The 26,767-nt window shown below is 36.6% G+C and overlaps 1 protein-coding gene across 3 annotated transcripts in view; it reads left to right on the top strand.

The window, feature by feature from the left end:
• The window catches only part of CFAP69 (cilia and flagella associated protein 69), a 69,221-nt gene that overhangs the window by 494 nt on the left and 41,960 nt on the right, over positions 1-26,767 (top strand). The window contains exons 2-7 of one of the 3 annotated variants that reach the window (XM_082471741.1): positions 960-1,061; positions 15,378-15,437; positions 17,075-17,140; positions 19,392-19,501; positions 22,041-22,117; positions 24,893-24,991. In XM_082471741.1, coding sequence (XP_082327867.1) covers positions 15,393-15,437; positions 17,075-17,140; positions 19,392-19,501; positions 22,041-22,117; positions 24,893-24,991 — 397 coding nt within the window. In that variant the 5' untranslated portion in view covers positions 960-1,061; positions 15,378-15,392. The other 2 variants (XM_082471740.1, XM_082471742.1) reach the window with 2 other exon arrangements.

The raw sequence follows: 26,767 nt of genomic DNA, 5'->3' as shown, positions 1-26,767 counted from the left end.
ACTGTGGTTCCAAGCTCAAAGCTGATCCCTTTGAGGACTGCGCCGCCTGCGAGGGGAGTTGGCTGTCGTCGACCAACCTGTCTGGGGACTCGTGTCTCGAGGTCCTCCCGGAGCGTCCCAGTAAACTGAGTAGGCAAGGTTTGGCAGCTTTTCTTCGAAAAGTGTGACCCCACGAAGGGCCTGAGAGGGAGGGAAACATTCTTAGCGAAAACTTGGATTTGATGACCCCCTTGTTTGCACTGGGCTTTTATATGTAGATCGCTGTTATCGTGTGACGTTCTTGATACAGGGGTAAATCCTCCCGTGTTTAAATTTGCTGCTACAAAAACTTGCACCTGGAGGGGAGGAAAATACTATTAAAATTAGAAATTTAGCAACACTTTTATATGAAATTGGAAGCTGGTTAGGAGTGCGTCGGAGAGAATTGGGATCGAATAGAATTGATTTATTGTGCATGTACTTGGTTTTTAGTTTACTCTTTGTCATACAAAACTAGTTCTTTCGAATTTCTGTTGAGAAATTTCACTTCAGAACCCTGGCTTGGATCTCCATTCGTAGCGAGGGTGTTTAGAAACTCCAAGGCGTTTGTTTCATACTACGGTTCCATGGCTCTTCCCCAGAGATGCATGATCAAGCCCTAAATTAATGTGAATTCTATGGAGGAAATTTGCCCTACCTCCTCACGCTGATGGCGTGGGGCCACTATGGGAATTCCTGCTGAGGCTTCACAAGTCTCAGGCTGCGTCAGGAACCTTGTCTCCTGCGTCCACGTCCTGGAGGCTTGGAGGGTTCCTTAGGAGCGGCTAGTTGACTGGGGACCTCTTCTATGGTGGGAATAGGGTTGCGCTCTCTGAAGATGGCCAGACATTCAACCCCCGGAGAAACAACACTTCTGCATGAAGAGGAGCAGGTGCTAGGGGAATTTACCTAATCGGGTTTGTGGAAGTATTCCAATCCAGGTGCAGATAATTTTGAGGAACAACAGCTGTCCCCTCACTCCCAAGGCTGCAAGGGGGCTCAACACTACTGCTGTTCTCCCAGGCATGGGGCAAAACTGACAAGTAGGTGAATTTGGTGTCTGAGGTCATTCTTCCTTTACTTGGTATTAAAAAAAAAAAAAGGGATGGGGTCTCAAGGTTATAGGAGGCAGGCAAGAGTGGGTTAAAAAGAAGAAAAAAGGGGAAATACTTCTAACAGGCGTTGCCAAAATAGGCCACAATGTATCAAATAATGCAGAACAAGTATACCTGTGTATATGTGTGTTTATTTTCTCCCTTCCCTTTCTTTTCCTCTTTCATTACTGCCTCTTCTTACAGGGCCTAGGTTTCTCCTCCTGGAAGAAATCAGTTTGTATTAATTAAAGTTCCTACCCTGTTAATAACTGCTTCTAGGGATATTAACATTTTTTATAGTACTGAAGAAAAAGGCAGTTTCTACCAAAAGAAATGAAATCGAATAAAGACATCTTAGAGCTGGGAGAAATGGTCTCTAAGCCTTCCTGGTTTTTGTTTGTGGTTGTTTTTACAAATGAGGACCCTAAGGCCATGAGAAGTTAACTGAGAGTTACTCACTTTCTTTACTGGGAGTGGGGTCTAGTGCTCTTTGCCACTTAAAATGATAACCTTTATAGACCTCTGCCTTGGAACTCTAAATGTTTCCAATCTTTTCAAACCTTTCCATATTTGCAGCCTCGCCCTCTTCCTACAGTGACAGTACAGTATATCCTAGTAGCTAAAAGTGAGAATGTGGGGTCTACCTCAACCCATTAAGCCAGCTTCATCATATGCTTGAGAAATCACAAATTGTTCACCCTTTATCTATTTCCTATTTATTTTAATGTTGCTCCTCTCATTATAAAGAATCAGAAGCCCTTTGGAGCAGTGATTATTCAAAATTTAATGTGCATTTGGAGCACCTGGGGAACTTATTAAACTATATAGATTCTAATTCTGTAGGTCTGGGTGGAGCCCTGGATTCTGCTTTTCTAACAGGTTTTCAGGTGATGCCATTGCTACTGGTTGAAGGACTCCATTTTCCACTCAGAGTAGCAACACTTAGTGTGTCATAGCTGCAGTATGGTATGTACAGTGTTACAGTTTCACAGCAGCTACCTCCTGGAAAGCCATAGGAGATGGTTTTACATGGACTCAGATTATAAAACAAAGTAAACAATAACAACAATAAAAATTCCAACCCTCCCCCTGCCAGGTCAGATGATATGGTACCAAATGGGGCTTTAAAAGAACTACTCGCTCTCCTTTCCTGTCACCACAATGCCTCAGTCAATCCTGGATTAATGTCACATCCTTTGGGTCGCACCTCTTCTCTCTTCCCACTCCATTCTCCATAAACACCACTTTACCATCCTCCTTGCTACCTCTGAGTCCCACCTGTTCTTTCTTTCAGGCTTCTGCAGTAGCTCCTTATTGCTTCTCTCACTTAATATCATTACATTGACCAGATCACTCAACCCTCTAAACCTGTTCCTTTTTCTGTAAAACAAGCCTGTACTAGATGAGTGTTCCCCAAACTTGGGTGACCATCACAGTCATCTGAGGAGCTTTTTTTTAAAAAAACTGTACATAGCTGGGTCCTTCCCTAGATTTACTTAATCATAATCCCCAGTGTTGTGCCTGGGACTCTTAAAAAGCTCCTTTAAGTGATTTTTAGCCTCAGAACCACTGAACTAGATGGTATCTAAGGTGTCTGCCATCCTCAAAGTGCCTCAGGTCCACTTCTTGTCCTGTTTGCAAGATTTCCCAATGTATATAATCTGTGCTTTATCTCTTCCATGTACTCTGCTTAGTGCCACCTGCATGAGGGCAGAAACCTTCTCTGTTGTTTTTTTCTGTAGTGTCCCGTATTATCCCCCAGTAGCACCCAGCACAACACCTGGTACACAGGAGGGGATATTAAATATGTATTGAATGAATGCCCTCCCCTCTTTTCTGAATTTAAATCTTACCCTACCTTCAGATCCTACCTGTCCACCATAAAGTAACCCCCAATAGGACATACTTCCCATTCATTTTCACTCTCACAGACTTTCTTCTCATAAATGGGTGTAGTCCTTGGTCTGAGTCTCATAGTTTCTCACCTAATTATCAGTTGTTTTATGTTTGTTACTATTTCATTTGTCTTGTTTTGTCTCTCCCTCTCCTTAAGTGTAGAACATATATCTTAATACTTGCGTGTCCTTCCCCTCTCAACTCTGAGTTCAGAGTAGAAATTTAAGTCCTCATTAGTAGCTGATAAAGCCTTCTGTGTTCCAGCCACACTGGCCTCCTAGCATCTCCTCAACCATGCCAGATGTACTCTGCCTAAGGGCCTCTGCACTTGCTATGCCCACTGCCTGGAAGCTTTCCCCTTCTTATCCATGGCTTGTTCCCTTACCTCCTTCAAGGCTTTGCTGAAATTTTACCCACTCTGTGAGTCTTTTGCCGACCACTGCTTAAGCATCCTAGCACTTTCTACTCCCGTTTCTCCAGCGCATTATCTTGCAATACACTATATAACTTATTGTCTCCCCCAAAGCATATCAATTCTCTATAAAAGCAAGAGATTTTGTGTGTTTATTCAATACCATATCTTCAGCACTTAGAACAATGACACAATGGAGGCACACAGTAGTATTTGTAGAATAAATATGATTGCGATTAGTTTTTTTTTTTTTTTCACTTGCGTAGTATCATGGCTGAGCTTCCTTGCCCAAATTTGCTTTCCCTGTGAGAACCTGCACAGTCTGCTAGTTGATGTCATATCCTGCCACTATCTGTAATACTGCCATGGACTGTGTCCTTAAATTGCCTACCCCTGCTTTGGAGTAATTGCTAGAAGTAGCCTCAGTGGTCAGCTGAGACGTCAGGCAGAGAATGAAGGTGCAAAGAACCAGTGTTTCTGCATCAGACAGCCCTGCTAGCCCATATACTAGCTATGTGACCTTAACAAGTTAGATATCAGGGCCTCAGTTTCAACAACAGGGATAATAATGCTATCTTCATATGGTATATTTGAGGATTAATTAAGATATAAAGTACCAGACACATAAATGGACCACAATAAATGTTAGATCCTTTCCCTATAACTAAGTATCAGAGGAGCAGGATTTTCCCCCTTTGAAATGTTCCTTGGTAAAGTGGGAAAATAAGTTCATTCTATAACTTGACGTAAGTGGAGGTCTAGTTTTCTTCAAAGCAGTTTATTAAGCTTTTGATCTTAAAAGGTTTTGTTAAATGTTTTTACAATTTCTCCATAAACATCTTATGATAATAACAATTATTTTTATTTTTACATCTGTATGTTCTCTCTTTTTTTTTTATAGTTAGTGTTTTTTTTTAAATTAATTAATTAATTAATTTATTTTTGGCTGTGTTGGGTCTTCGTTTCTGTGTGGGGGCTTTCTCTAGTTGCGGCAAGTGGGGGCCACTCTTTATCGCGGTGCGTGGGCCTCTCATTAACGCGGCCTCTCTTGTTGCGGAGCACAGGCTCCAGAGGCGCAGGCTCAGTAGTTGTGGCTCACGGGCCTAGTTGCTCCGTGGCATGTGGAATCTTCCCAGACCAGGGCTCGAACCCGTGTGCCCTGCATTGGCAGGCAGATTCTCAACCACTGCGCCACCAGGGAAACCCTGTATGTTCTCTCTTGCTTCTACACCCTGCCTGTGTGATCTCATTTACCCAGACTGTTCCAATTATTACTTTAAGCCTGTGACTTAGCAATCTCTGCCCCAAATTTAACTCATCTCCAGCCTCAACACAAGCTTCTTCCTCCAGCATCCCTGTCTCAGCAAATGGTGCCAACCACTTATGTCATTCCTCAAGCCTGTCCGTCCTCCTTACCTTTTCTTTCTCTTTCCCACCAAATCAAATCACTCATTAGGTCCTGCTGATTCTGCCTCCTTGATGCTTTTCACTCCATTCATTGTTGTGTATCCTGATTGCCACTGCCTTAGTCAAGGCCTGAAGTCACAGACTGGTCTCCCACCTCCAGTCTAGATCTTGCCAGTTCAGTCTCTACTCAGCAGACAGAATTATCTTTTTTTATTGTTACATTCCTCTGGTTAAAACCTGTGGAAATCAATGAAGACCACCCTAGTGAGAACGAACAGGGGCTTGCTGTTCAGAGCTTGCTATAGAAAGAGAATCTGCCAGCATTGCTTACATTTAGCAGAGACTCCCAAGGCAGGCGGGGGAGCTTTACAGTGAATAAAAGGGAGGCTTCTGATTTGCTCTGGTTGGAGGTTGTTGCCTTGGGGAAGCTGGAAGTGAGCTAGCTAGAAGCAAGGCAACCTGTGTGATTGATTTGGGAAGCATACTTGTCTTTTTCTGGTTGGCCCTGAGTGACAAATTGGGGTAAAAAATAGGGAATCTGACAATCATAGACCGAATACTGACTTTTCTGAGCCAACTGCTGCAGAAGTTGTGGTTTGACTCCCCAGGTTGGTTGCTACAGAGGTTGTAGGACAGAGTACTGTTGCTAGATGTAGTCTGGCCTTTGTCTGTTTTTATATCCAGTCTCTCAAACCATTCAATAGCTTCTGATGATCATTGGCATAGTATACAAGGCTCTCTGTCAAATGGGGTTAATAATAGTATCTACCTCATAGAATTCAGTTAGTAAATTCATTTAGTGCTTACAGCTGTACCTAGAAATAGACGTTGTCTAATAAGTTTTAGCTATCACCATTATTGTTATTAGCATCATTATTATTCATGATTTGACCTCTACTTACCTTATCGGCATCATCTGTAGCTACTGTCCTCTGCACTATCTTCTCCAACCTACTGAATGACTCACCAGCCCTGTAAATGCCATGTTTTCTCTCGTCTCCGGGCCTTCACACATGCTACTTCCTTTGCTCCATCTCTCAAACCTTCAGTTCATCTCACAAATCCTGCTCAGTCTCACCTCTGCTTGAAGATTACTTCTTTCAAAAGCTGTCCCAGATTCCCATCCCTCCTCCCCATACCATTCTGTCCCCCTCTGTATAGTTCCAGAGCACGCCTCTCAGCATTCATGCAGCATTTTGTAGCATGTTATCTGTATTACCCGCATCTCATGCCAGATTGACAGGTACCTGAAGTCAGAGCAATGCGTTCCCCACACCTAGCACAGTTTCTGAGATGTCGAAGCTGCTTATAACTATTTATAGAAGGAGGAAAAGGCTAAGGGAGGGAGGGAGAGAGGAAGAAATCTTAAAAATATAATATGTGCCATGCAAGTAAAACACAGGGCAACATGAAGTAGTAATATAAGATAAATTTAAGATAATACAAGATAAATCTATGCTTTAATCTTTATACTCTCTTTCTTGGAAAAGTTATACCTGGTCATTTGGGGGGAAAAATTCTGATAATACATACAGGTACTAAAAAAAAATTTTGCAGTGACATTTCATTTCAATATGTTTTCCAACCCTCAAAGCCAATATTGCAGAAAATCGGAAAATAAAAACTCACTATATATATTTATTTCTCTGAGAACGCAGGAAGGAAAAGGACAACTGAGGTAGTGGCATATGGCACTGTTAAATCCCAAAACCTTAAAAGGCAAAATTCTATTTATCAAAAATTTTTGTAACAGTAAATTTAATAATTTAAACAATTTAATAGTAAGATGTAACAATTTTAATGGTAATCATAATACCAAGGATAAATAACTATATAGTAAATCCTTTTTTTAAAAAAAACCCAGCAGGTTCTTATTAGTCATTAATTTTATACATATCAGTGTATACATGTCAGTCCCAATCACCCAATTCAGCACACCACCATCCCACCCCGCCGCCGTTTTCCCCCCTTGGTGTCCATTCGTTTGTTCTTTACATCTGTGTCTCAACTTCTGCCCTGCAAACCAGTTCATCTGTACCATTTTTCTAGGTTCCACATACATGCGTTAATATACAATATTTGTTTTTCTCCTTCTGACTTACTTCACTCTGTATGACACTCTCTAGATCCATCCACGTCTCTACAAATGACCCAGTTTCATTCCTTTTTATGGCTGAGTAATATTCCATTCTATATATGTACCACATCTTCTTTATCCATTCGTCTATTGATGGGCATTTAGGTTGCTTCCATGACCTGGCTATTGGAAATAGTGCTGCAATGAACATTGGGGTGCATGTGTCTTTTTGAATTATGGTTTTCTCAGGATATATGCCCAGTAGTGGGATTGCTGGATCATATAGTAATTCTATTTTTAGGTTTTTAAGGAACCTCCATACTGTTCTCCATGGTGGCTGTATCAATGTACATTCCCACCAACAGTGCAGGAGGGTTCCCTTTTCGCCACACCCTCTCCGGCATTTGTTGTTTGTAGATTTTCTGATGATGCCCATTCTAACTGGTGTGAGGTGATACCTCATTGTAGTATTGATTTGCATTTCTCTAATAATTAGTGATGTTGAGCAGCTTTTCATGTGCTTCTTGGCCATCTGTGTGTCTTCTTTGGAGAAATGTCTATTTAGGTCTTCTGCCCATTTTTTGATTGGGTTGTTTGTTTTTTAATATTGAGCTGCATGAGCTGTTTATATATTTTGGAGATTAATCCTTTGTCCATTGATTCATTTGCAAATATTTTCTCCCATTCTGAGGGTTGTCTTCTCATCTTCTTTATGGTTTCCTTTGCTGTGCAAAAGTTTTGAAGTTTCATGAGGTCCCATTTGTTTATTTTTGCTTTTATTTCCATTACTCTAGGAGGTGGATCAAAAAAGATCTTGCTGTGGTTTATGTCAAAGAGTGTTCTTCCTATGTTTTCCTCTGAGAGTTCTATAGTATATACCCTTACATTTAGGTCTCAAATCCATTTTGAGTTTATTTTTGTGTATGGTGTTAGGGAGTGTTTTAATTTCATTCTTTTACATGTAGCTGTCCAGTTTTCCCAGCACCACTTATTGAAGAGACTGTCTTTTCTCCATTGTATATCCTTGTCTCCTTTGTCATAGATTAGTTGACCATAGGTGCATGGGTTTATCTCTGGGCTTTCTATCTTGTTCCATTGATCTATGATTCTGTTTTTGTGCCACTACAATATTGTCTTGATTACTGTAGCTTTGTAGTATAGTCTGAAGTCAGGGAGTCTGATTCCTCCAGCTCCACTATTTTCCCTCAAGACTGCTTTGGCTATTCGGGTTCTTTTGTGTCTCCACACAAATTTTAAGATTATTTGTTCTACTAAAAAATGCCATTGGTAATTTGATAGGGATTCCATTGAATCTGTAGATTGCTTTGGGTAGTATAGTCATTTTCACAATGTTGATTCTTCCAATCCAAGAACGTGGTATATCTCTCCATCTGTTGGTATCATCTTTAATTTCTTTCATCAGTGTCTTATAGTTTTCTGCATACAGGTCTTTTGTCTCACTAGGTAGGTTTATTCCTAGGTATTTTATTCTTTTTGTTGCAGTGGTAAATGGGAGTGTTTCATTAATTTCTCTTTCAGATTTTTCATCATTAGTATAGGAATGCAAGAGATTTCTGTGCATTAATTTTGTATCCTGCAACTTTACCAAATTCACTGATTAGCTCTAGTAGTTTTCTGGTGGCATTTTTAGGATTCTCTACGTATAGTATCATGTCATCTGCAAACAGTGACAGTTTTACTTCTTCTTTTCCAATTTGGATTCCTTTTATTTCTTTTTCTTCTCTGATTGCCATGGCTAGCACTTCCAAAACTATGTTGAATAATAGTGGTGAGAGTGGACATCCTTGTCTTGTTCCTGATCTTAGAGGAAATGCTTTCATTTTTTCACCATTGAGAATGATATTTGCTGTGGGTCTGTCATATATGGCCTTTATTGTGTTGAGGCAGGTTCCCTCTATGCCCACTTTCTGCACAGTTTTTATCATAAATGGGTGTTGAATTTTGTCAAAAGCTTTTTCTGTATCTATTGAGATGATCATATGGTTTTTATTCTTCAATTTGTTAATATGGTGTTTCACAGTGATTTGCGTATATTGAAGAATCCTTGCATCCCTGGGATAAATCCCACTTGATCATGGTGTATGACCCTTTTAATGTGTTGTTGGATTCTGTTTGCTAGTATTTTGTTGAGGATTTTTGCATCTATATTCATCAGTGATACTGGTGTGTAATTTTCTTTTTTTGTAGTATCTTTGTCTGGTTTTGGTATCAGGGTGATGGTGGCCTCATAGAATGAGTTTGGGAGTGTTCCTTCCTCTGCAATTTTTTGGAAGAGTTTGAGGATGGGTGTTAGCTGTTCTCTAAATGTTTGATAGAATTCATCTGTGAAGCCATCTGGTCCTGGACTTTTGTTTGTTGGAAGATTTTTAATCACAGTTTCAATTTCATTTCTTGTGATTGGTCCGTTCATATTTTCTATTTCTTCCTGGTTCAGTCTTGGAAGGTTATACCTTTCTAAGAATTTGTCCATTTCTTCCAGGTTGTCCATTTTATTGGCATAGAGTTGCTTGTAGTAGTCTCTTAGGATGCTTTGTATTTCTGCAGTGACTGTTGTAGCTTCTCCTTTTTCATTTCTAATTTTATTGATTTGAGTCCTCTACCTGTTTTTCTTAATGAGTCTGGCTAATGGTTTATCAATTTTGTTTATCTTCTCAAAGAGCCAGCTTTTAGTTTTATAGATCTTTGCTATTGTTTCCTTTGTTTCTATTTCATTTATTTCTGCTCTGATCTTTATGATTTCTTTCCTTCTGCTAACTTTCGGTTTTGTTTGTTCTTCTTTCTCTAGTTCCTTTAGGTGTAAGGGTAGATTGTTTATTTGAGATTTTTCTGTTTCTTGATGTAGGCTTGTATAGCTATAAACTTCCCTCTTAGAACTGCTTTTGCTGCATCCCTTAGGTTTTGGATGGTCGTGTTTTCATTGTCATTTGTCTCTAGGTATTTTTTGATTTCCTGTTTGATTTCTTCAGTGATCTCTTGGTTATTTAGTAACGTATTGTTTAGTGTCCATTGTTTGTGTTGTTTACGTTTTTTTCCCTGTAATTTCTAATCTCATAGCATTGTGGTCAGAAAAGATGCTTGATATGATTTCAATTTTCTTAAATTTACTGAGGCTTGATTTGTGACCCAAGATGTGATCTATCCTGGAGAATGTTCCATGCACACTTGAGAAGAAAGTGTAATCTGCTGTTTTTGGATGGAATGTCCTATAAATATCAATTAAATCTATCTGGTCTATTGTGTCATTTAAAGCGTCTGTTTCCTCATTTATTTTCATTTTGGATGATCTATCCATTGGTATAAGTGAGGTGTTAAAGTCCCCCACTATAATTGTGTTACTGTCGATTTCCTCTTTTATAGCTGTTAGCAGTTGCCTTATGTATTGAGGTGCTCCTATGTTGGGTGTATATATATTTATAATTGTTATATCTTCTTCTTGGATTGATCCCTTGATCATTATGTAGTGTCCTTCCTTGTCTCTTGTAACATTCTTTATTTTAAAGTCTATTTTATCTGATACGAGTATAGCTACTCCAGCTTTCTTTTGATTTCCATTTGCATGGAATATCTTTTTCCGTCCCCTCACTTTCAGTCTGTATGTGTCCCTAGGCCTGAAGTGGGTCTCCTGTAGACAGCATATATATGGGTCTTGTTTTTGTATCCATTCAGCAAGCCTGTGTCTTTTGGTTGGAGCATTTAATCCATTCATGTTTAAGGTAATTATCGATATGTATGTTCGTATGACCATTTTCTTAATTGTTTTGGGTTTGTTTTTGTACGTCCTTTTCTTCTCTTGTGTTTCCCACTTAGAGAAGTTCTTAGAGTAATCTTGGTTGTAGGTTTTCCCTTTCATCACTTTAAGTATATCATGCCACTCCCTTCTGGCTTGTAGAGTTTCTGCTGAGAAATCAGCTGTTAACCTTATGGGAGTTCCCTTGTATATTGTTTGTCATTTTTCCCTTGCTGCTTTCAATAATTTTTCTTTGTCTTTAATTTTTGCCAGTTTGATTACTATGTGTATCGGCTTGTTTCTACTTGGGTTTATCCTGTATGGGACTCTCTGCGCTTCCTGGACTTGGGTGGCTATTTCCTTTCCCATGTTAGGGAAGTTTTCAACTATAATCTCTTCTAATATTTTCTTGGGTCCTTTCTCTCTCTCTTCTCCTTCTGGGACCCCTATAATGCGGATGTTGTTGCATTTAATGTTGTCCCAGAGGTCTCTTAGGCTGTCTTCATTTCTTTTCATTCTTTTTTCTTTATTCTGTTCTGCAGCAGTGAATTCCACCATTCTGTCTTCCAGGTCACTTATCCGTTCTTCTGCCTCAGTTATTCTGCTATTGATTCCTTCTAGTGTAGTTTTCATTTCAGTTATTGTATTGGTCATCTCTGTTTGTTTGTTCTTTAATTCTTGTAGGTCTTTGTTAAACATTTCTTGCATCTTCTTGATCTTTGCCTCCATTCTTTTTCCGAGGTCCTGGATCATCTTCACTATCAGTATTCTGAATTATTTTTCTGGAAGGTTGCCTATCTCCACTTCATTTAGTTGTTTTTCTGGTGTTTTATCCTGTTCCTTCATCTGGTACATAGCCCTCTGCCTTTTCATCTTGTCTATCTTTCTGTGAATGTGGTTTTTGTTCCCCAGGCTGCAGGATTGTAGTTCTTCTTGCTTCTGCTGTCTGCCCTCTGGTGGATGAGGCTATCTAAGAGGCTTGTACAAGTTTCCTGATGGGAGGGACTGGTGGTGGGTAGAGCTGACTGTTGCTCTGGTGGGCAGAGCTCAGTAAAACTTTAATCCGCTTGACTGTTGATGGGTGGGGCTGGGTCCCCTCCATGTTGGTTGTTTGGCCTGAGGCAACCCAACACTGGAGCCTACCTGGGCTCTTTGATGGGGCTAATGACAGACTCTGGGAGGGCTCACACCAAGGAGTACTTCCCAGAACTTCTGCTGCCAGTGTCCTTGTCCCCACGGTGAGGCACAGCCACCCCCTGCCTCTGCAGGAGACCCTCCAACACTAGCAGGTAGGTCTGGTTCAGTCTGCCCTGTGGTCACTGCTCCTTCCCCTGGGTCCTGATGCGCACACTACTTTGTGTGTGCCCTCCAAGAGTGGAGTCTCTGTTTCCCCCAGTCCTGTTGAAGTCCTGCAATCAATTCCCACTAGGCTTCAAAGTCTGATTCTCTAGGAATTCCTCCTCCCATTGCCGGACCTCCAGGTTGGGAAGCCTGACGTGGGGCTCAGAACCTTCACTCCAGTGGGTGGACTTCTGTGGTATAAGTGTTCTCCAGTCTGTGAGTCACCCACCCAGTAGTTATGGGAGTAAATCCTTTTTGATTGTTAATTTTTAAAGTAAAAATCATATTGAGTAAATAAACTCACTCAGATACTTATCCTGCACACTTAAAGTTAGAACGCTTAACTGAAAATTGTTTTTGAAAGACATTTCTTGAGATCAGAACATGTGAGTTTGTAATTGTGAAAGGAAAGGAAATTCTAGCCCTAAGAGGCAATGGAATAATGACTGTGTAGAAAGGTGACTATGTAGAAATATGGAACGGTATGTATTATAGATTTAAAAATCAGAGTATACAATAGTGTTAACACTAAGTGAAGTTATGTGAGGTATTTATACATGTAAACAAAAACAGAAAATAAAATATAAAATACATATATAAAACAAAATAATAAAAATGTATTTTGATGGTAAGAATAAGATTTTTTTCTTTTTGAATATTTTTTATATCATCATTACATCATCTTTTCAAACAGTTATTTTAAAGTAGAAATAAGTGTGAAAGCAGGAGAGATGTGAAGAAGGAAACAAAAGAGACTGGGATAGCTTAACCCATCTAATAGGAGTAAGCAATATTGATATAACATTTGAACACAACACGTCATGCAGCAAAGCATTAATCCCCAAGATAAATATAGCCAAAACTGCATTTAGAATTTGGACATTTCTGTACTATCATAAGTACTTAAACTTTGGATAACACCTTCCATTTCCTTCCCCATTTACCTACAAATAACTTATATATGTTACACCCAGTGTTTGGTGCTGGGGATGCCAGAAAACAAAAGTCTTCCCTCAAAGTAAACTTTGGGATAGGGGATAAGGATGTAAACCATTTTAGAATAAGGTGACGGGACCTGTGATGGTTATACATTCAAGGTGCTGTGGGAGTACTCAGGAGGGACATTTGTTGTATCTTTTTTCCTCCCTTGGGGAGGTGACACCTGAAATGTGTTTTGAAGGACCTGGGGAGGTTAACCAAGGAGGCAGATAGGATTGTAACAACATAATGAAAACAGAGGAGGGGGTGAAGGGCATTAGTGGAGAGTCATTGAATGATTTAGACGTGTTGTGTTCAGATTTGAGTTTTATTGTTCTGACCAGAGGGTAGAACCGTAAGTGTGCAAGACTAGTGGCAGGGAGAACAAACAGCAGTAAACCTCCACAACTGAGTGAGAAATGAGAACTGAATAAATCATTAAGATGGAGTGGGCCGGATAGTATAAAACTCTTAGAGGAAAACATAGGCAGAACACTCTTCGACACAAATCACAGCAAGATCTTTCTCAATCCACCGCCTAGAGTAATGAAAATAAAAAGAACAATAAACAAATGGGACCTAATTAAACTTAAAAGCTTTTGCACAGCAAAGGAAACCATAAACAAACTGAAAAACCACCCTCAGAATGGGAGAAAATATTTGCAAACAAAGCAACTGACAAGGGATTAATCTCCAAAATATACAAACAACACATGCAGCTCAATATCAAAAAAACAAACAACCCAATCATAAAGTGGGTGGAAGACCTAAATACACTTTTCTCCAAAGAATACATACAGATGGCCAAAAAACATATGAAAAGATGCTCAACATCACTAATTATTAGAGAAATGCAAATCAAAACTACAATGAGGTATCACCTCACACCAGTTAGAATGGGCATCATCAGAAAATCTACAAACAACAAATGCCGGAGAGGGTGTGGAGAAAAGGGAACCCTCCTGCACTGTTGGTGGGATTGTAAATTGGTACAGCCACTATGGAGGTTCCTTAAAAACCTAAAAATAGAATTACTATATGATCCAGCAATCCCACTCCTGGGCATATATCCGGAGAAAATCATAATTTGAAAGGATACATGCACCCCGATGTTCACTGCAGCACTATTTACAATAGCCAGGACATGGAAGCAACCTAAATGTCCATTGACAGAGGAATGGATAAAGAAGATGTGGTACATGTATATACAATGGACTATTACTCAGCCATAAAAGGAATGACATAATGCCATTTGCAGAGACATGGGTGGACCTAGAGATTGTCATACAGTGTGAAGTAAGTCAGAAAGAGAAAGACAAATATCGTATAATATCGCTTATACTGTATGTGGAATCTAGAAAAATGGTGCAGATGAACTTATTTGCAAAGCAGAAATAGAGTCGCAGATGTAGAAAACAAACTTATGGTTACCAAGGGGGGAAGGGGGAGGGTAGGATGAATGGGGAGATTGGGATTGACATATATACATGACTATATATAAAATAAATAACTAATGAGAACCTACTGTATAGCACAGGGAACTCTACTCAGTGCTCTGTGGTGACCTAAATGGGAAGGAAATCTAAAAAAGAGTGGATATATGTATATGTATAACTGATTCACTTTGTTGTACAGCAGAAACTAACACAACATTGTAAAGTAACTATACTCCAATAAAAATTAAAAAAAAAAAAGATGGAGTGGGCTCAAGAAATATTTAAGATGTAAACTCTGTAGAACTTGGCAGTTCCAGTTTTCTAATACAGGTGATGTAAGACTGCTGGGAGAGGGGATACCTGGTTCAGGAAGGCGATTGCCTACCTGTAGCTTAGAAGCTAGTCTTATGTATATCTGCGTAGGCAAACTCAGTGTAATGTGTATGCATGAGATATGTAATATGTTTGAATGAGATCATTTTATTTTCCAAAGCATGGAAGTGCTATTATTCCAGATGCTCTCCTAGGCCTTTCGGGACTAAGAAATTTAAAGACATTAAGATTGTAAGATGTGAGGGTGGGAGGTAGATGCAAGAGGGAGGAGATATGGGGATATATGTATATGTATAGCTGATTCACTTTGTTATAAAGCAGAAGCTAACACACCATTGTAAAGCAATTATACTCCAATAAAGATGTTAAAAAATAATAATAATAATAAAGAAAAATAAAATGCAAAAAAGAAAAAAGATTGTAAGGTAATACTAGAATTTAAGAGGTTTGGGGTTTTTTTTTTCACTCCAAAATTTGTTTACTCCTATAAGTCTCATCTGCTTTTCATTATCCCTTACTATCTTTTTGTCATAGATATTTTTAAGTTGCTAAGAGATAATACCATATAAAAATAGTGTGTTTGATGTGATTTCTTGTTTCTCATGACATAGAATACTATGAGTTGTATGTTTTTTAGGGTGTTTCCGAGCCTATGGACCTAAATCGTGTCATCAAACTCCTTGAAGAGACTGGTAAAGTAAGCTTTGGGAGAAAATTTCTCTATTTCACTTAGAAACTGTGATTTCCCTGAATGGTAACATGTATTCCCCTAAATATGTCTCATTTCTCTCCTTTTGTTGAAAACATTTCAAATAGTCTATGTCTCATATTGAAGAACTTTTTAAATTTAGTATGAATATATTTAACCTGGTAGGGAGGCTGGGAAAGAATAGATTTGATTACATGGGATGGACAAATCCATGGTGGATATAAACAGAAGAAATCATAAGAGTAAAGAAAGACTAATCTAGCCTCTGTTCATAGCTTATTACCAAGTAGGATATGGGCACAAGGGTAGCAAAAGTGTATCATGATGTAGTACTTAAAAATTTCCTGATAAGAAATCAGGATATGTACATACTCATATCCAGTCATAAGTAATTTATTTTGAGAGAACTCTTATACAGAATGTATAATGTAATGGAAATAAAGATACAAGACTCAAAATTGAGAGTTTAGGCATTGGGAGAAAGGATAATGAATGCATATGCATACATGTTTATATGACGCTGTCCTGATGTTACCCAAGAATTGACTGAATGCCTAAAAAGCCAGTATACACTATAAAATTACTACAGGATGAAGATTGCATACTTTCAATAAGTGGGAAATGGGCTGACCATGGTATCGCAGATCAAAACAATGTCCTGTGATTAGCAGGTGCAAAAATTTAGTCATTGTTTTAACATTTTTTAGTCTCTACATTTTTACATAGAAAGAAGAAAAAAACACATTAAGAATAATGACTTTATAAGAATAATTTATCTTTTGTTGGCTATGATTATTGTGAAAGTTATTTTTAATTGTGAATATATCTGCAGTTTTTAAAAAAGGAAACCCAACTACGTAGAGCTCCTACTAGCTGTTAAATAAGGGTAGGCAAAATATGTATGTATGTGTGTGTGTGTGTATGTATATATACGTGTTCATACATATATATATACACACAGATATATATATATGTGCCACAGTTTCTCACAAACAATTTAAGAAGGTTAAAAGGACAGAAGTGATTCAGTCATGAAAATACATCAGTATACAGAGTTTTGCTTTGCTTTGTTTTGTTTTGTTTTAATTGGCTGAAGATGTTTAGTTTGAGGCATTACATTGGGTATATTTTAGAGGTTAAAAATGCAATTTCTGGAGTCAGATTGTCAAATTTGACTTCTTACATCACCATTTATTAGCTGTGTGATTTGGGGTAATTACGTAGTGTTTCAGCTTGAGTTTCCTATTCCAAAAAAGAAGGATAATAAAAGTACCTCCTAATAGGGTTATTTTGAAGATTAATGAAATGATATGTATATAGCTTGCCTAAATGGTACATGGCATAGAAAAATGCTCAACATACTTCAGTATTGTTAATATTATTTCTGGAAACAATTACTGCTTTTATATTAACCTAGTTTTGATTCGCAATTTCTTATTCAAATATAAATGGTAGTTTATTTTTACCTTCACTGTTTTATGAAACATTTTTAATGCTTACATTATAATATAGTAATTTAAGAATTACTTGATAACATGTCTACTTTCTTTTTACACTAAGGAAAATTTTAAAAATCTCAACAGAATTAATAACACAAAATAACTAAAATAGATAATTTGTTTTAGGATGATTTAGAAGAAAAACAACTTAAATCTGTCAAGAAAATGGTGCAGTGTTATCAGAATGGACTTGTATCCTTTACTTATATGTGTATGTTTGTTTTGTTTATTCTGAAATGGGAGAATTTTTATTAGAAAATGCATTAGCTTCCTATTGTTGCTGTAACAAATTACCACAAACTTAGTGCCTTAAAACCACATAAATTTTTTGTTTTACAGTCCTGGAGGTCTCACTGGGGTAAAGGCAAGGTGTTGGCAGGGCTGGTTCTTTCTGAAGGCTCTAGGGGAGAATCCATTTCCTTGTCTTGCCAGCTTCTAGAGGCAGCCTGCATTCCTAAGCTTCCTGGGCCCTTCCTTGAAGTAGCATCACTCTCACCTCTACTTCTGTCATCATATCTCCTTCTCTGACCCTCTCTTGCCTCTCCTTTCCTTATAAGGACCCTGTAATTACATTGGGCCTACTTGTATAACCTCGGATAACTTTCCCATGTCGAGGCTTTTAACTTAATCACATCTGAAAAGTCCCTTTGCCATGTAAGGAAGGTAACAGTCACAAGTTCTAGGGATTAGGACAGGCCATTATTCTGTTTACCACAGAAAATATCTAACATTTTGTGATTTTTACAAAATTATATTTTTATCAGAGAATATAAATTTGAAGAAACAGTATAATGCAATATTAACTGTGCAGATATTGTCAGTTTCTATAGACTCAGAGGGACAGTTTATGTAGTTAGCAGGGCCAAGTCAAAGTCTTGTTTCTACCAATTTACTTGAGTATTTGCACTGTTGATAAGCTTCTTAACTTTCCCACCCTTATAAAATAGGGATAACAGCCCCTCATGAGGTCACTAGGAAGACTAGATGAGATAATGTATGAGCAAGTTCTTGATAATCTGTAAAACATTCTATAAATATGTAATCCCCAATGAAGATACCACCCTGATAAGAATATGTAGAAACCAGCATTTCTCAAAACTATCTGTGATTAAGAACCAGTTTGCTGTTGGGGGTTGTTTCTTTTTTTTATCCTTTGCATATATATGCTATTGTAAAATGCAATGAAATTGTCACAGGAAACTCACTTTCTGCAGTTATTTTTCCACAGACTGGTAACATACAATTCCAGAACTGGCATGGTCCACAGACCACACTTAACAGTAGTATTGATCTAACTAATCTCTAACAGTTGTCCAGTCTGGTCCCAAGAAGACAGCAGTCTCTAATATTAGCTTGTTCCAAGATTTCAAAACGTCTTAAGCCTCCGATTCAGGGGAGTGTGCCTTATAATTTTATCTCTTGTCTCACCTTATTTTAGCCTTGTTTTATATGGATTTGTTCAGTCAGTTACCTGAGGGCTTGTCGATATCAAGCATTGTTTACTGGTAGCCAAGAAAGTCTACTAGCAAGAGATTTCTTATCTTAACCCAATAACTCAACACCTCCATTATTTTTTCTTCTTCAGGCTAGAGAGTTGGTGGCAAATGACTGTTTCTGAATGCCTTTAGTAGGCTGGGTTTAGAGATTATAACCACATAAAGCAAAGATAAGTTAGAGAAGTATCTTGGTCATTTCTCTAGGAAGTTAACAGAGGTTTGTATTTCTAATACATCCAGCTCTCCTATCTTTTTCTAAGGAGCTCCTAGAGACTAGAAGTGATCAGATTCAATCAAGAAGTGCAAGTCACAGCTACCATGTCCCCTTAACTGTATTAAAAAACAAAACAAAACAAAAAGTGTGAAATTTGTTTATGTACCAATTGGGTTTTTTAAATAGGTAAAATAAAAGGTGCTTTTACCTGAAGATCTAGAGAGGGTACATTTTGCTTTCATAATGCTTAAATAAAATTTTCAATCAGTTTAAACCTTAAAAACAAGACCACACACCTGAGTAATGTTAATAAAATAACGCAGAACAGTAAGGTAGGTTTGGGTTGCTTATTCCTGAGCAATATATGTTTTGTATGTGGGTGGAGATGAAGGATATAATTGAGCCATTAAGTTAGTTGTTTTTTCAAAGTGTTATTACTCATTGCCAATAATAAGTTATTGTTCAACTGAATATGTGGTGTAGTAGTTGGTAATCAAATTCTAAAGATGTGAGAAGAGAAAAAATATTTTGAATAAGCAGTTACTGAGACAAAAATTAAATAATATTCCTTAAAAAAACATGGTTCTGTTTTCCTCTTTAGATTTCAAAATTGGTATAATTAAACCACATTTAACAAAATAGATGGAATTCTACAGACTTTTCTTGACAGAAGTGCTGTAAAGAATATTTTAATAAAAATCTTAATTTTATTTCTTAACTAAAAATATTAAAGCCCCTAAGGGATTTAGCACAGATATTTAAAATTCTGAATCTGTGTACAGGAAAAATTAAAAAACAGCCCCATTTTCTAGAACCTGCATATAATATCCTAAAATTATGTGGGTAAGTTTTTTTTTAACTTTGTTTTATATTAGCATGCAGTATTTTCTGTTCTATTTTGTCTTACAAAAATATTATGCATTATGGTATAGCAAAGTGATACAGAACTCAGGACACTTCACTTGATCACTTGATTTCAGCAGCTGGTATCCCAAAGGTAGTACATTTTATTGTAGTCTGAGATTGCTGACCACAAGAGATTAAACTGTAAGTATATTCAAATGTTTTCTCATAATAAATTGCTCTCAAGTGAATGATAAATGTGAGATGAAACAAAGAAATAATATTTTTAGAGAATCCTTGAGAAAATTTATGGACAATACTTAATAGTTTCTGCCTAGTTTTTTTTCTATCTCTCTAAGAAATTTGACTCTCAAAGACATGAGAGTCAAAATGTTTTATTTGATCTTCCAAATTTGAATAAAGAATGATTTATCACCAAATTATTTTTGGCATATTTTTTTCAAAATGTGAATTAGAGATCAGAATTATAAAATTTATATATTCCATCCTCTGTACTATTTTTTCTTCAACCATTTGGGGGAACTAGCCACATAGTGGCTAATCAAGATGTATATTAAAATATATGTTTTTGGTTTTCAATATAATATGGTAGAGGAAATTTCTTAAACAAGGAATAAACTTTTCCGACAATTTAACCTTCTAAACCTTTCTACCAATTTACTTTTTAAATAGTGAGTTTCTTTTAATATATAAATAATAGTGTTAGTAGGACTATGTATACGTGGTAGGTTTATCTCTCACTTTTAGATTTAGTAGCAATAATATTTGCAATTTTGTAACTAACTACATTTAAGATTTTGATATCTGAACAGATGTTCAAAAAAAATTTATTGAATGCCCTTACCACACCTTACTTTTTAATAGAAACCATGAAAAATAAAGAAATAAATTATTGCTCTGATGCTCTCAAGGAACTGTAATGTACTAACTGGAAATTATTGTTATATTGATGTGAGATAATATTATGTAAAACACTTTCAGATTTTGAGGCTATGCAAGTCTTAGAACACCAGATTTGCAAGCATTACTTTCAACATCAGCACTCCTACAGAGCTCCACCAAGAATTGTTTCTCTATGAAAGCTGTGACTGAATGTTTCATTGCATAATATGAGAAATCTTTTGAAATGCACTCTTCACTTTCCTTCATATTTCATAATTATTCACATCATTTTTATTTTTTTAACTTTCCTAATTTCTACTTTCATCATGCATTTTTCCACACCACACCCTCACTTGATTCTCTTTTCAGGACATTTTTGGGAGATAAAAACATTGAAAATTAAAAAAATAAAATCAAACCCTTCTGTTTTGGCTTCTAAGTAATATGTTTCTCTCAGTGCATCAGAAGTATAATGCTTATTTTTTTTCATAACCTTTTTGGTGGAAAACTCTTCTGATGCTTTATCTTTTAGGCTGTTTCCTTTGGTAAAAAAGGAAAACATTTGAGGACAAGAACAATTCATTTTATAGTTCCTCACTTTAGAGATTCAACAATGAGCTGGATATCAAGTAATTAAGTTATTTATTTCAAATGAAAAATTCTAACAAACACCAGAAATGAACCTCTATGGCATTTATAAAATATTACTTTTCATAACTTGCCTTTGAAATATCTTTTAATTCCAGTTGACCTATATACATCCACATGTGATAGTTCCAAGTGCTGTTTTTTCAACTACTTGGTTAATTTTTCTTGAAAAACATGAATTTAAAGTCCTATATATAAGATATATTAAATATCTTTAAATAGGGTACAAAGTTCAAATTTTGAACTCCTGAAATGCTGAAATAGTTTATATTTTTTGTTTAGGAAGTGACTTTTCTCTCTCCTCTGACACTTAGACTAATGACCTAGGTTCAAGTGCCCTATCTTTTATGACTTGTGAATAAATTATTTTCAAATAACTTTGGTTATATTAGCTGTGAAATGTAATTCTAATATAATTAATATTTGTTAAATTCTTTAGTGTCTCAAAAAGTATATTTGTTATTTCGTGGATGGTAACTGATCCAATTAATAAGGAAAAAGTCACTGACCTTTAAGAACAAATAGACCATTGATCTATTAACTGGAGTTTCAAAAACTTCAGAAAAAGCCCTTGAACAGCCTTTAAGTTATAGGTGAGACTAGATCTGTGATTTGTATCAGATTTTCCAATGTCTTCCTAATTTTAATAGTACAGGTATATTCTAGTATTATTTTGCCCTCAGAGAGAAAGAAGATTCTTAAGTTTTTTATTTATGTAGTGTTGCAAGATGGCTTTCTTAACCCTTGCCTTGTATGTCCATCTCTCTTCATTTTTATAAACCTATTTTATTTTGTTTTGTTTTATTTTGGTCAACTGGTTAGAAACACAGAAATATTTTTGGTAGTTGTTAATTCTCCAGGGCTAAAGAAACAGGATATTTATCCTCATTTTAATCTTTAGAAAAGAAATTTTCCTCTACTTTGCAAATGATGCTTCAATTAAGGACTTCATTAAACGTAACTCATATACTCTTCATTCTTATTGAAGCTTGCCATTTTTGAAAAAGAAAGTATCGGATGAAATAACATATGCTGAAGATACTGCTAATTCAATTGCACTTCTGGGTGAGTTGAGATGATAGGCCCTACTGACAAGAAGGAAATATCTCTTGCACAAAGTTTCACTAAGGATACTTCTTCTCCAAATCTAGGCTCTTTTCTTGTTGGGAATTAATCACAGTGTGCTTGGTGACATTTTTTTGTATTATCTTCTACTCAGGTGTTTCATGATACCAACAGGATTTTTTGTTCCTTAATTTTAAGGACTGGCAGATACTTCTTTGCACTTATTTGTCTTGATGTTATATACTTAGTTTGATGAAATGTTTGGTAACATTTTTTTTTGTAAATCAGAAGTATGTGTTTCTCTCTTTCAGTAATCACAAAAATATTTTCATCTTTGAACTCTAATCATTGCTTGAACCTAACTGATTGCTAGAATTGTTAGCAATTCTAACAATTTAGCAAGGGCCAAATTGTTCATTAAATAATTTAAAGTCTTAAATAAAATCATAAAATGGTGGGATATTGGGAGCTTTAGTATAATATACATAACAATGCCTGTGTTTTTGTATACAAAAATATGAAAAATATTATAAGCAGTTTTCATATTTGGGTTATTGCTCAGTTTTCTAGAGAAAGAAAATAATAATTTTTTAGAAATGAGATCAAACACTATAGCTCCTTCAATCAGCCCCTGAGACATAACAGCATGTTCCCAAAACAAATCCCACATTAAATTTATGCTTATTAATTTAGGTCTTTGTATAGGAGAAACAAAAGATACACAAATGGCCTAAAAAATTAAAAATAAATATTTACTGAATAGTTATGTTCCCAGCATTATACTCCATACTGAAAGATGATAGAAACTAATATAAGTAAAAGGCATTTAAAATTTTTAACATAGACACTAACACTTTTATGTCTAAATAAATTTCATAATCTTCAACTGTAGATACTTTGGGAGGAATTATTATGGCCTAAAGTGGGTGAAGGTGTCAAGGAAATTAGAATAAACATGGGGAGTTAAGTAAGATGACCTTAAGGAGCAGGCAGACTAGAAACTAATGGGAAACTTTAATTCTGTGAATCTCTCATCAATGGAAATTTACAGTGAGAAGCCAACCTAGAAGAGGATATGGTAGTATTAACAGATAAAAAGTGTAGGTTTGGTTGATAACATTTAAAAAATCTCTGTTGCCCTTATTATTTTTAAATATGCATTTGTATAATAAATACATGGTGCTTTTTTACTGTGTCAGTCTACTCTTTGCTGAATGCCTGCCTACAGAACATATTACTGTCTCATTTGAGGGCAGTATGAACTCTTAGCTTAAAATGAACTCCTTTCACTGCTTACTTACCGTAAGTACTGCTGCTCTGTCCCTCATTTTTTTAATTGCTGGAACCATGAGTTTAAACTAAAATAATTGTTTGTAGTACAAAGTTTTGAACAAAGGCTATTCATTTTTACTAACTTCCAGTTTCTACTATGTGCTAGTAAATTATATTACTTTTTCTTCTAAATGATAGATATTTCCGACTTAAGAGCAGGATTCTGGAAACATATGAAGGAAAAAGTTGGTACTCTGCCCTGAGATTATAAAACAGGAAACTATGAGAGATGATCTAAACCTACAGGAACTAAAAGGGTGGTGAAGCAAACGAGAAACCTTAGAATTTCCCACAAACTTGAATGTTTGGATAGTTTTGTTGGAAAAGTTTAGTTGTTCCTGTTGCCTAATTTTTTTCAAAACATAGTGAGTTTTCAACTTCAAAGGACGGGTCCAAAAAAATTAAGAGAATAATCTTGAACCTATCTTTTTTTTTAAGTGCTAGCTTTTGCTGATAGATTCTTCTCAAGCTAGGGTGAGTCTTTCCTACGTGCTCCCTCCTTCTGTCTGCTTGTTTCCCTACCCACTGGCTACCCTCAGAGATGAACATTATGCAAAGCCTAATGCAAAACACAAGTCTTCAAGGAACACCTAATTATCTCTTTCCCTCAGAGAATCCAAGCAGATCTGCTTCAGTCTTGAAGCTGATAGTCCTGACTCCAGTTGTCCTCAGGCTCCCAGAGGACATTCTGGATCATTTCCAGAATCCTACTGATCATTTTCAGATTCTCTTAGGGATCATACTTGTAGGACTTCACCAGAGCAGACACAATCCAGTTTGAAATATAGGCTGAAGCCAATTCAGAAGTAGTGTATATATGACTGAAAAGGAGTATTCCCTATCCTCCATCCCCACCATGATAACTTGAACATAAAACTATTACCTGCAGGGCAAAGACTGCCTAGAAACTCACTGTCTTCCAGTCTGTCAATAAACTGAGGGAGCAAAGCTCACTTGGAACTTCTCTAAGCAAAGGATGCCTTATTAGGGGCAACAGATTACTGACTCTCTAGTTAGGGAGGAAAACTCTCAGCCCTTTTCTCATACTAACACATTTAATTCTCACAGCAATCTTTAATGTGGTAACTATTGTTATACCATTTTATAGATGAGAAAACTAAGACACAAGTTTATACAGGTAGTAAGTGGCAGAGCCAGGATTTAATCTTAGACAATTTAGTTCTAGCATTTATGCTGCTAATTACCATTCTTTTCTTCCTGGGAAGGAGAGACTGAGTTGATTGAGGGGCCAAGTGTTACAAGGATAGATATTCAGGGTGTTTTGTGCATGCGTGTGCACGCACATGTGTGTATGTATAAAATTACATGATCCAGTTTGAATCTCTGATGATATTTTTAATCATGTTACTAACACTGTATGCTTAAAAGTGCAAATAAACTTATGGCACTGTTATTGAATAGCATTCGTTTATCTTCTGGCAGGTGACTTAATGATAATACCAAGTTCTGAATTGAGGATACAAATTTGTAAGTGTATTATTGACTTTTATCATGCAGAACCACCAAAGAAGCATATTACAGGTAAAGTTTTCAATGGTCTTTCAGTAATAACTTATGTCTTTATAAAACAGAACAGTCTTTCTCATTTCTCTTTGAACTTGGAAAGACAGAGTGGGATTATAAATGCAACACATCGGGCTTCCCTGGTGACACAGTGGTTAAGAATCCACCTGCCAATACAGGGGACATGGGTTCGAGCCCTGATCTGGGAAGATCCCAGATCTAGGCCACAACTACTGAGCCTGCGCTCTAGAGCCTGCAAGCCACAACTACTGAAGCCCACGCACCTAGAGCCCATGCTCTGCAACAAGAGAAGCCACCACAATGAGAAGCCCACACACTGCAACGAAGAGTAGCCCCCGCTTGCCACAACTAGAGAAAGCCCGCACGCAGCAATGAAGACCCAACTCAGACAAAAATAAAAAATAAATTAATTAATTAAATTTTAAAAAATAAATAAATAAATGCAACACATCAGAACAGTTCTTTTGGTAGTCTCAAACTCTTCAGTCATTTTAAACAAAAGAATTTATGTATTTTTTTCAACTTTAGATTTTTATTCTGATGCTAAATATAACAGAATTTTTAAAGTCATACCCAAGTTAGTTTAATTATAATTATTACTATTAATGTTATTTAATACTGTTGATAATATTATTTATTATTTTCTAACATTTATAATTATTCATAATATCTGTCCCACCCAACTAGATGTTAAATTCCTAATGCTAATAACATTCTCTACCATGTTTGGAAAAAGAGTTCTGCATGTTACAGCTAAGGGATCATAATATATAATGATAAAGTGAGTCACACTGAAATGGGTGGTATCAAGATAGAGGGCACTTGCAATGTAGAGGATATAATATTACTTAGGACATACTTCCTACCTTCATAGTTTCTGTAATTCATAATCAATCTAGGAAAGGAGAGAAGATATAAAATACAGTTTTAAGTTATATGTTCCTTTAGATAGGTGGCAATAAGACTGGTAGAAAAGAAAGCTAACTTGTGAATAGGGAAAAATGGAGGACATCTTAAGTAGAGAAATAAGTAAAGAAATTATTAACTGTCAGATTTGAGCTATTGATGAGATAAACAGGAGGAAGTGTTTGGTAGATAGTAGACATTGGATACTAAAAGCAGAGACCAGAAATACAGGTTTGGAATTCACCCAGAGATGAAAATTGAAACCATCAGGGTGCTTGAGTTTTCTAGGAGATAAAGCATGTAAGTAGCAAGGGACCAAGAACAGCAACATGGAGAATGCCCATATTGAGATCTAGGGAAAAACAAAACAAAACAAAAAACAATCCAAAGAAACTGGCAATGAAGGAATGTTCAGAGAGGAGGAGGAAAAGCTAAAGACTGCCATGTCTTGTGTGCCAGTGAATGAAATGTTTGATGAAGGAGGTAGTGGTCTCAGTGTCAAATACTGTAGAGGCTTCTGTAATTGAGGAATGAAAACGCCAACTGATGTGATATCTGAAAAGTTGTAGTTCATTTTTGGCAGATCTATTGACTTAAAGTGGTCAGGGCAGATACAGGACTAAAGAATGAGAAGATTGTGAGAATAGAGGCAGTGAATGCAGACATATATTAAAATCAGATGGAGAAGAAAAAGAAGGAAGATGGAGAACAATTCAACTGGCAGCAAAATCAAAGAAGATATTTGGTTTTGTTACTATTTATAATTTTTAGGATAGGGAAAAATGAAGTTTTCCCCTATAGGCAGAGGAATAAGAAGCTAGTACATGGGAAATTGGAGGGTGAAATTCCCAAAGAAGGCATGAGAGG

The sequence above is a fragment of the Balaenoptera physalus genome (assembly GCF_965194825.1).
Source record: "Balaenoptera physalus genome assembly, chromosome: 8".
In the NCBI taxonomy this organism is placed as follows: domain Eukaryota; kingdom Metazoa; phylum Chordata; class Mammalia; order Artiodactyla; family Balaenopteridae; genus Balaenoptera; species Balaenoptera physalus.
This window is presented reverse-complemented; position numbering and strand designations above follow the sequence as displayed.